This window comes from Coloeus monedula, assembly GCF_965178545.1.
Source record: "Coloeus monedula genome assembly, chromosome: Z".
Classification (NCBI taxonomy): domain Eukaryota; kingdom Metazoa; phylum Chordata; class Aves; order Passeriformes; family Corvidae; genus Coloeus; species Coloeus monedula.
The window spans coordinates 45325124-45336523 of record NC_138822.1 but is presented as its reverse complement, the minus strand read 5'-3'; the positions used below and the strand labels follow the sequence as shown (position 1 = coordinate 45336523).

Genomic DNA, 11400 nt, shown 5'->3' with positions numbered 1-11400 from the left:
GGAATAACAGTTCTTTACTATATATATATATATATATATATATATATATATATATATATATATATATATGTATATAACCAGTCAAACAAACAGCAACAACTCTGGCAGTAACAGCACACACAAACCCAGTGCCAGCCTTCTCGGCTGTCGGGCCCTTTCCCCTCGGGTGCAGTTCCGCTCGCAGCCGGCAGGGGCGCTGGCGGCTCCCGGTGAGCAGGGCAGGTGCGATGGTTCCCCCGCGGCTGCAGGGGGCGCTCCGGAGCGAGCTCGGGGAGCACGCGGCACCCGTGCCCTGGGATCCCGGGAAGGGATGGAACAAAGGCTTCACAAACCCCTGGGCAGCCGATCCCGGACTCTCAGGAACAGCAGGCTGGGAACAGCAGGCTAAAGCGGCAGGCTAGAGCGGCAGGGACGAACGCAAATCCCGGGTGGCAGGCGAGATGTATCCAGATGGGAGAACCCCACGGGTGCCCAGGCAGGCAGGGCGAGCAGGGCTACAGCGTAGCGAAAGCTCGAAGCAGCAGCAGCGGGGCAGGGCAGCCACAGCTCGGCCTCCAGCAGGGCAGGGAAAGCGGCTTTTGGGGTTCCGGCGTTGTTTCCAGCAGGAAGAGAAGAACGGCCAAAAAGAAGAAACAGCAGCTCCTTTCTCTGCAGCTTCTCTCTCCCGACGCTCAGAGCGAACTGCCCCCACACCCAGGTGTAGACAAAAGGAGTAGCCAGGCCCGCCCCACTCCCTTTTTTTGTCTTTCTTAAGTACAGCTATTTGTCCCCTAGCAACATGCATATGGGAGAAAATTCCTTTAACAGAAAAAAACCCTAAGACTAAACTAAAACCCCAACAGAGGGGAAGGCAAAAGTATCTTCCAACTGTTAATGCACAGCACTAGGCTATAAATTCCTGTCTTGGAACCATAAATTATTCTGGGAAGTCTCTGCTATTTACCTGTCTTCAAAACCTCTATACTTGTACACATTTTGCTAAGGAAATCTGAACTGGAATGGGAAGGTGAATTCTTCTGAGGACCACGTCATAAGGTTTATTAAGAGTCCCTCTTTTCCATAAATATGAATGCAAAAGCATGGTAGGTAGAGACCCTTCTGAACGAGCCAGTAAATTAGGTAAAGAAGAGGGCATACAGAAACAGGATGAAGCTGTAAGAACAAGAGGCTGAGCAAGTGCAAGCAATATTGACAAAATACACAGGTCATTTAATCCAATGAGAACGGCAACTTAATAAGGTGGGAAGTACAAGGGATTTTCCTACCTGAAACCAGGTATGTGTCCATTTCCCCATCTGCCCCAGGTTTTCCCACTTCCAGTAATTTGTGGTTTTGTTTCTTGTAAGTAATTTGCTCCAAATGTTAGTGACTTCAACAGGGGGCCTGGTTTGATGAGACACACAGGCTGTATGACCGGGTTGGGTTTGGTACACAGCGGGGCAGCAATGTCTTCAGTTTTCCCCCAGAAGAGCCAATAACATTACATTCAGGAGCTATTATGCAGGTCTTGCTTATATTGTCCTGGTTTTGTGACTGCTGTGCCAATCCATTTATTTTCCATTGCATTTTCTGGGAGATGACTGCAATGCACATGATTCACATCTTCAATGACCAAGAAGGCCAATGGCATCCTGGCCTGTATCAGCAGTAGTGTGGCCAGCAGGACCAGGGTAGTGATTGTCCCCCTATACTCAGCACTGGTGAGGCTGCATCTCATATCTTGTGTTCATATTTGGGCTCCTCACTGCCAACAAAGACATAGAGGTGCTGGAGCATATCCAGAGAAGGGCAATGGAGCTGGGAAGGGTCTGGAGCACAAGTCCTGTGAGGAGCAGCTGAGGGAGCTGGGGGAGGCTCAGGGGAGACCTTATTGCTTTCTACAACTGCCCAAAAGGAGGGTGCAGCCAAGTGGGGGTTGGCCTCTTTTCACAGGCAGTAGTGACAGGACAAGAGGGCAGAGTCTCAAGCTGTGCTAGGAGAGGCTCAGGTTGTACATCGGAGGAATTTCTTCAGAAAGGGTGATCAGAAGTGGCAACGGCCTGCCCAGGGAAGTGGTGGAGTCACCATGCCGGGACGTATAAGGCAATACTGGACCCGGCACTTAACGCCACGGTCTACTCCACACACACGTATTCGGTCAGCCAACCTTTCCCCGCCCACCCCGCGCCGGACTGTCCCCACCTCCGCGTCCGGCCCTGTCCCACCCCGCCGGGAGGGCGGGCCCGCACTGCCGGAAGACCCGCGCGGATCGGGCGCGCCGAGGGACCGGCGCCGCTTCCGTCGCGGCACAATGGCGACGGTCGGGCCGGCGGTAGCGGGCGGTGAGTGCCCTTCTCTCGGCGGCCGGCGGCAGGGCGAGGCCTTTCCCGGCGGCGGACGGTGTTCCCCGGTGTCCTGACCCCTTCGCCCGCCACTCTGCCTTCCTGTCTCCCTCCCTACATCTCTCTCTCGCTCCCTCCCTGCCGGGCCCGCCGCGGCCCCCTGGTCGCGGGCTGTGTCTGGCTGAGGCGGTCGGTCTGGGGGATGCTGCGCCACAGTCCCTGCACTGGGGTCGGGGGGGTCGATAGGACGGGGCTGGGGACCTTCGTCAGCCTGTGGGAGGACGAGGAGCGAGCCGGGAGCTGCGCCGTGGTGGCAAGGGAGTCCTGGCCCACACTGTGTGTTTCTTGCGCCGGTATCGTGACGCCTTCGCCTGGGTCCTGCTGGCAGCTTGGCCGGCGCTGTCTGGTGCTTCTGGCCCCGAAGGCTACCGTGTCGTGGCCATCTGCGATGCCGCTGACCCCCAGGGCAGCCCCCTGCCCATGCCAGGCTCGCACTTGCAGTCGTGGTTGGGAGCCGCAGGCTCATGTAAACTTTGACTTTTCTGCTTCCTTCCAGTGCAGGGAGGTGTCGTCATCCAGCCTGGCGGCAGGCTGTGGGCGTTGCTTCTGGGGATAACTCAAAAACAGGCTGGGTTTAGGTCACTCTGAAATTCGGGTTTGACAGCAGTTTCTTGCCTAAAATAGGAAGCAAATACACTTTGTGTGTTTGAAACCTTTTTTTCCACTCTTAGCTGGAGTAGCTGCATTTCCAGAGATGTATATAATTGGGTAAGAATTCCGGTCTTTAGAACAGGAATCCTATTTGTTTTGTTGCTTGTGTAGGAGCAAAAAACTATCTTCTTCTTAAGAGGGGCATAAACACAAAGTCTCGGGCCTATGAAAAGCAGACACTGAGATGCTTAAGAGTGCCTTTGTGGCCTGCAGAACTTTAAAAAAAAGGTAAAAAAATCAGGTACTCTGCTCCTATATTAAAAGCAACAGAAGGATATTTTCTGGTGTTTAGATGCTTGAAAATGCTCTTTACATCACTTTACATCTTCATCTGCATCCTTAAGCACCTGCACATATTCTGAAAATCTTTTTTGTTTGGTTGTATGCGTCTGCATTTAAATCATGAAATATTCAGTGTTGATGAGACCACTGCCTCAGCATGTTTTACACAGTCTCTTGCCGTAGTTCCCCCTTTCACAGTCCACATGGCTTACTGGCAACATTGGAGTTAGAGCTCTGTGGAAGTGTTTTGCAGTAAGAACACGGAGGTAACCAAGGAAAGGGGGGTGGTTATGCAAGCAGTTCAGTGGCCCAGATGTTTCAGACATTGCTAAAATAATGTGAAATTGGAGTGTTTAATTCTGAGTAATGTGAGGTGTCACAATGGTGGTCTGGTTAAAATGTGCAGAATGCTCATTGTTTCTAAATCATTATATCATATTTACCTTATAGCTGGATTGCAGCTTAGCTTCTGCATCTCTTTGATGACACAATTTTCATTCTTAACAAGGTGAACAGTGTCTACTGTGGGCAAGGAGGAATATTTTGATATGCAGAATGGCCTTGGGGCCATCCGTGTTTTCACCTCCTACATAATCTGCATGCCATGAAATTCCTTCAGCATTTCTTCCACAGCTTGCCTGTACTGAGCTGTGACTGACATAGAGTCTAAAAATTTTCTATCTGTCCTAAAGGCGTCTAGACCTTAGTGCCTGGAAAAGCCATAGGCTGTCTCTGCATTTTATGAACCACCCATAGGTGTTATACGTTCTATGAGAAGAGACCTAGCTAAGATTTGGAGTGCCTTTTCTTGCCTTGGTTCAAGATTGTTGAGATTTCCATGGCAATTAATACCTAGTGTTTATTGCTTGATTGATTTTAAAGTACAGCTTCTAACTTTTTGATTTCTAGGTGGGAGTCACTAAATTGAACAGCAATAACCATGGGAGATGCTGCAAGACCTTGCTTTGCCAAACAAAATAAGGAACAGGAAATTTTGCATCAAGAACAATTAAAAGAAAGTCCCTTACAAAAAGGCTACGAAGTCATGGATGAATATGGCAGTGGCTATAGCAATAAAATAGATACCAGCCTGCAAAGGAAAAAGGGAGCTCCAGGTCATTATGGAAGCAGTCCCAGGCGAGGGCCACGTAGTGTTTTGAGTAGCCCAAATTCACTTAAAATCACAACTTGCAGTCAAGGCTCAAAGTTAAATGATATCCAAAGAGACCAAATGAAGAAGTGGGTATCTGATGACCACCGTAGTGCTTCTGACACCTGGAGAGAGTACCGATCTGTTGCCTGGATTCCTGGCCATGGCAGGACAAGAAAGGACTCTTTTCATGAGGTGGAAGGTGGTGGAAACAGAAATGTAAAACGACAACTTCAGGAAGATTTAATGAGCAAAGATGTGCCAGACATGCAGAAAAGAAGTTCTGGTAATCACGTTTGTTTGTTTTTACATAGCTATCCAGTAAAGTAGCTTCCTACATGTGTTACTGAAAAGTAAAATTTCAAGATTCACTATTAAAGCAAAAAAGCGTTTTTGTTCTCTCCTGTATTGCAAACTAATGACTGCACTGTACTTGTAGCACTTTAGACAAATTGTTACAGCAATTGTTTTATAGACTGTGTTGTCTTCGTAGTTTGGTTTGTGAGTGGTAGAGGTAGGTAGGTTGCAGCATCTGTGTAGTGTCCCTGTTTGCAGTTTTCCCTGTACAGTTTGATGTAATCTGTCATGGCTGGTAGGGGATCTTTCAATTAAGCTGATAACAGGGTAAGATTTTTGGAGATACCAATGAGGTCTTTAAAGATGTGTCTTGATGAAGATTGAAAACAATGCCTTGTAAGTATTTTGAGAACTTAGTACAGCAATAACACAAATCTAGTTCTCCATACATATTGAACTTCCCTGTGGGCAGTTGGTACTAATAATGAGCATACAAACCCAAAGCATTGAAATGTGAGGAAGGACTGGCTTAGAGATGGTTAAGTGATCGATACCATAATATTTTCATTTAATGCAAGTAAAGCAGAAAAAGGGAACTTCAAAGAATATAGAGAATATAACTACATAAAATAAGAAAGACTAAAGCATGGATGTGGTGCTGCTAACGTGGAACACCAGTTGACAAGAAACCTGTCTTGTCTTGGTTAAGAGTGGGAGCCAAAGAAAGTAGTGATCAGACCCTCTGCTGAGAAAAAAAGCTACTGCTGCTTGGTACCCGGAAGCCCAGGAATTAAGTGTCCTTTCCTTTGGTACTAGCTGTAACGAGAAAGATAAACTGAACAGGTGCCCAGTGTCCCTCATTGTTAGAAGTAAGTTGCACACTGCTCAACCTCACATGAGGAGAGAGTAGAGTGTTTTCATAAGTTTTTTCTTCAGTTTACTTGATGGAATGAACTTTTTTCTTCAACTTCAGTAACTCACTGAAATAGATACTTGGAACAATTGGCAATCATACTTGAGAGCTTTGGGGAAGTGAGCTACTGATTACAGGAAAGTGCAAGTGGAATTAAAATAATTGGTGTGCAACTTTAATCTTGGGAGCCAATTTTGGAGCAAATAATATAATACACTGAAAGGTATCTGAAAGGTAACAAAGATAAGTAGTAGTTAAGTATGGATTTGTTAAGGAAAAGGTATGCCAAGCCCTAATTTATTTCTTTAAAATAGTTATCAGTCCCCTATGGACATGGGAAAGGCAGTTGGTAGATATTGCTGGTACTAGTACTGTACTACTTTAGATACTCTTATATGACAGTTCTGTAAGTAAACTAGTGGAAAATTATCTGGATTAAATTAATGTAAGAGACCTGCAGAGCTGATTAGGTAACTATACTCAGAAACTACTAAAGATTTTGTCAGTTAAAGAAAGTAGTGAGTGAACATCTAGTGAGTGAGGATTCTATTCCATTCAATGTTTATTATACAACTCTGACGATGAATGAAGACACCACACTTACTCATTGTGTGCTCTGAAAATTGAACATGCTGTGGAGCTGGTAGGAATGGAATGCAGAAAAGCAGGAAGGTCAATTAAAGTAACTTTGCACAATTGGAGAAATGACCTACATATAGAATGAAATACAAAGGATGTGTAAATGCCATTGTTAAGTAGGAATATCAGCTGTGAAAATAAAGGAGGAAAACTTAGTATAAAATAATATTTTTTTCAGAAAGGAATCTGAAATGATAGTGAATCAAGATGATAATGAGTAGTTATTATCATGGGGTTGTGAGGCATGAGAAAAGACTCACAGCCTGAATTACCCCTTTTTCTCAGTCTTTGTAAACTCAGTTGCAATCCTCCATCCAGTTTTGGCACCTCACTTGTATGAGTAAAAGGGAAGCTGTCCAAACAAAAGCAAGAAGGTTGTGAAGACACGTAGGAAAGAGAAGCTGTTCTGTGAACAACTGTGAACAATGCCCAATCTTTCTGCAAAATGAAAAGTGTAGGGAGGCATAGTTACAATCTTCCTCTGTCTAGGATGGCCATAAAAAACTGATGTATTTTTTTCCAGTAGATGGAGCACAAAGCAATGGGACTAAAATTGAGCAAGAAAGGTTCAGATGAGGAATAAAGGGCAACGTTTAGAGTTTCTAAAGATAAAGGTAGGGAAGTTCTGGAGACGTTGTCTGGGCAGCTCATGGAAAAGGTACCTGAAGGCCTTTAAGAGCAGGTTAGCTGAGCATTGCTCAGATCTGACAGAGTTCATTTCATCCTGCTGTGAAGCACTGGCATGGCATAGCACACGTCTTGAGGTTCCTTCAGAAGTTCTGTGTCAAGTAGCAAAATCACTGAAATTGTTTCTTTTAGCATTTACTTGAAATACTTTGTGCAGTTGTCCTTTTCATTACCTTCATGTCTTTTTTATTGTAGCTTATATGGAGTTTACCAAATATCTGAGATTTTGTTTTGTCTGCAAGAGCTTTATCTTTAACTTGTCTTTAGTTCTTCATTTAATCATGAACTTACAATTAGATTGTCACTCCTGTACCTACCAGAAGTATTTTTTAAATTTGTGATTTTTTTTTAGGAAGTCTTCTCTTAATTTATAACTTTTTTTTTAAAAGTTATTTGTTGGCTACAGAAACAATTGATAAGTAGGTAGTTGTCAGAGGCTTTTCTGTGAAGACATTAATACACCTTCAGGTTCTGTCTACACTGATTAGTTAAAAATGTAGTCAAATAGATGTGGCGCATCTTAGGAATTTGAGCAGAAGTGTCAGAGCAAAAATGGAGGGTATGTGGAAGGTTCAGAAGCTCAGACTTTTGGTTTTGTTTCCTCCATTCCTTGGGAGTACTGCTTTTGCAACCTGTTAAGCCTAAATTCTCTTTATTCCAGCTTAAACTTGTGCTGCCGCTGAAAGAAAGAAATTATTACATTACCATTTTTGTCCTGATACTATTTACACCACTAACACGTGTGTGCTGCTTAGTGAACTGAATCAAATAACTGGTTACAAATACACAACTGTGTTGTTTCCCTTTTGCCAATTATTAGATACAAAAATTGTGGTCACAGGAAAGAAACTCCATAAATGTATTCGGCAGAGCAGTTTATCTGGGGTGGTTTTTTTTGGTCTTTTTATTACAAATTATAGCCTCATGCTATGATAAAAGTTTGGGAGTCTAGGGAAGTTGCATAAACTTTCTTAGAAGAAGGGAACTTTAGAAATTCCGTGCTATACATCCTGTATAGCTGTACAAGTGAAAGGCAAGATGTGATCTGAAGTCATGTGTGAAAATCTGACCTGTGTATATTTATTCCTGAGATGATTTTTACAGGTATTGGCCTTGGGCCAGTAGCAACTTCTGCTTCAGAATGATGACAAAATTTACTTTAAAGTAGAAGTGGCATCTACATTAATTTGTTCCAGAAGTTTTGCTGTAAACACAAGAAGTTTTTTAAGCATTATTATTATGGCAGTGTTACAGCTTTATTAAGCAATGTGCACATACTTAGCAAGTCCATTCTTTAGTCTCTGTAGTCAGCAGTGGTGCTTACTTTTTTTCACTTGCTTATTTAATGTTGTGGAGTTAGTACTGATCCACATACTGGCTTAACTGAGAGGCAAATTAGATTATCACTGGTAATCATCCCTTGTTAATAAAATGTCACATGTGAGCTATGCCATGACAGTGCCATATCATAGTGCTGCTAGCTCTTATAAGTCATTCAAATTGGCCTACACTTTTTAATTCTGTCATACTTGTAGTCTAACTTAGCAGCCTAAAAAAGCCTGTCCAGGAATCCTGAAACCTTTCAGTATATTCTGTCTTTTCATTATAATGGCATACAGGTATATAAATTCCATTTAGGTTTTTTTTTGAGGTTTGTTTTTGTTTTGGTTTTGGTTTTTTTGGTTTTTTGTTTTGTTTTGTTTTGGTTTTTTTTTTGTTTGTTTGTTTTTTTGGGGGTTTTTTTGATAGTTTTAACAAAGGTATCTAAATAAGGTCATTGTCTTCAGAGGGACAAATTAATTGATTTATTAGTAGTTTGGGACAAAGGTACTATAGGTAATGATACTAATACACTTACTATTATCAGACTTGCACAGAACAGATTGTGAAACCATACCAGGTAGGTGAATTCTTTGACTCTTATATAAGTAGAATGTTAATTAAGGAAAAAATTCTTTAAAAGGCTGTGGGGCGCTCTGAAGTTATTTGACACATTGACACATTTATTCTCATAACTCTTTATAAGAAATGAAGAAGCTTAGAAAACCAAGAAGATCAAGAAGAACTAGGAAAGATGAGTATGATCATGGTGAAGTGGATGGTCCAGTCATAGATGAATCTGTGCTGTCAGCAAAAGAACTTCTGGGGCTGCAGCAAGCTGAAGAACGATTGAAGCGAGACTACATTTATAGACTGAAGAAGGTGCCACTGTCTTTACTTGTATAAATAGACCTCTCCTATTTATTTTTTTTCCTGTAAATACATTGTAGAGGGTAGACCTTGAGCAGTATCTCTGATTGTAGCTAGAAAGTTTAGTTACAGAATTTAAGTATTGTTGTTAATGAATTATAAAAAGAAGATGGGTTATCTTTTGGGCATTTTTTTCTGTAGTATAACAGTTCAAGCTCAAAAAATGGCTTCTCCTTTAGTTCATGAAATAATAACAAATCTTAAATGTTAAAATGCTGGAGTAATTGTTTGTTCAATTAATAGACTCTTCCATGGGCATTGGGTATTTTTTCCTGTAAAAGATAGGGTGTTGGGTGTGATTGACATGGTATCATTCTTCTGACATTGTATTTGATGTGCAAACTTTTTGATGGCAGATACAGAGTTAGGGAAGCTGAAGTGAGTGGGTGTAGATTTTAGTCATTCAACTTAGCAAGGGTATTGAGTGAAGTGAAAGTAATATCTTTATATATTTTAGGGAGTTTTTTACTGTCTTTATTTTAGCAACCTCGAAACTACCCATCAGCAAAATATACCTGCAAACTGTGTGATGTTTTGATTGAGTCAGTGGCTTTTGCTCATAAGCATATTAAAGACAAAAGACACAAGAAAATCGTAAAGGTGAGTTAAGCACAAGAAAAAGTATAATCTGTAGCTTAATTAAGCCTTCCTTACCCTGCTAATGATTATGAAACTGCACTGCTTTTCAAATCCTTCTGCGTTTAATTTTTACCATGTTTCAATCTTTTTGAAAACGGTTACATAGTGATACTGATAAAAACAGTAAACTTGGGACGTGGACTTTGCAATGAGAAGTAGCAATATGCAAATACAGTTGGTATGGCAGAATTAGCAGTGATAACTTGAATGTCAGAGTGAATATTTCAGTTCAGAAATACTGTAAAAATTAAGCACTTGTGGAGTACTACAGACTTGTTTATATGTAAAGGAAATAGATTTGTTTTGAGCATAAGTATCAAAATAACTTTCAGCATAACATAAATTTTACCTTTTTTTTTTTAATATCTTCTACGTTCTCTGCTTGAAGTGGACAAAATATGTCATATGCAGATTTCCTGTTTCTTCCTCTTTAGTTCCTAACTTTTCACACCTCATAGGCGATGAAAGAATTTGTGACTTTTTTTTTTCACGTGCCAAGTACAAGTATATATACACCTCTGAATGTTACTGAGGCCTCCTGGAGTATCAGATTCTTTATTGCTTCCAGTTACCTACATTACCTGGAAAATCTGTGGTGGTGGTGGTATTACTTGGGTTGAGTTGTTGGCATTAATTCTAGCATGTTAAGCAACTCAAGAAACGCATTTGAACATTGGGTTTTTTTTCTTGAAAGGAAAAGCAAGAAGAACAACTGCTGACTGCTCTTCCTCCTCCAACGCCTTCCCAGATACAAGCTATTGGTGTTGCTATTGGAAATGTAGTGCAGGAGTTTGGCTTAAATAATGAAGATCTAGAAGAAAGGCTTAACATTAAAACAACAATGGAAAACTTGCTGCGTCAAAAATTGCCAGGTATTATTTGCAGTTTGTTTTAAGTGTTAGATGTGCCAGCTTAAAAACAAAATACAACAACAAAAACTGAACAAACAAAAAAGAAAACAAGCAAAAAAAAAATCCCCAACAGCTTATGAAATGAAAACTGAATTAAAAATCTTGTCTCTCTAAATTCTAAAACAGCATGTTTAGTTACTAGTCTGTTGAACAACATGATGCAGTAATATAACTCTGTTTCAGAATTAAATTACATGCTCATGACCCAAACAAGCCTCAAGTAAACAGTGAAGATGAGAAGGATGTGGGAAGGATTTGACCTTCTTGATAAGCCTTTACCAACAACAGCATGGAAGGCAGGATTTAGTAATAAATCTGGACTATTGGAAGACCCTTCTGGTTTTCCTGTGCTTATCAAAACCAGGTGTAGGTTTAAGATTTATTAACAATGCTGTAAAGTAGCTACAGACTTAGAGTTAGGCATAGTGTAAATGAAGTATAATTTTTTTTTGTTGCAGAGTGTTCATTAAGATTGTATGGCTCCTCCTATAGCAGATTTGGTTTCAAAACTTCAGACATAAACATAGATACCCAGTTTCCTGCCAATGTAAGTAAGGCCATTTTATTAAGTATGTGTAAATGGGTTTGAATGTTTGCATC

General features: G+C 41.5%; 1 protein-coding gene across 5 annotated transcripts in view; it reads left to right on the top strand.

The window, feature by feature from the left end:
- Window positions 1–2208: 2208 nt before the first annotated feature.
- TUT7 (terminal uridylyl transferase 7) overlaps window positions 2209–11400 on the top strand; it is a 34917-nt gene continuing 25725 nt past the window's right edge. For all 5 annotated transcript variants that reach the window (XM_082301996.1, XM_082301997.1, XM_082301995.1 and 2 more), the window contains exons 1-6: window positions 2209–2321; window positions 4224–4750; window positions 9027–9202; window positions 9734–9850; window positions 10584–10761; window positions 11259–11347. In XM_082301996.1, the coding sequence (XP_082158122.1) occupies window positions 4255–4750; window positions 9027–9202; window positions 9734–9850; window positions 10584–10761; window positions 11259–11347 (1056 nt within the window). In that variant the 5' untranslated portion in view covers window positions 2209–2321; window positions 4224–4254. The remainder of the gene's footprint in view (window positions 2322–4223; window positions 4751–9026; window positions 9203–9733; window positions 9851–10583; window positions 10762–11258; window positions 11348–11400) is intronic.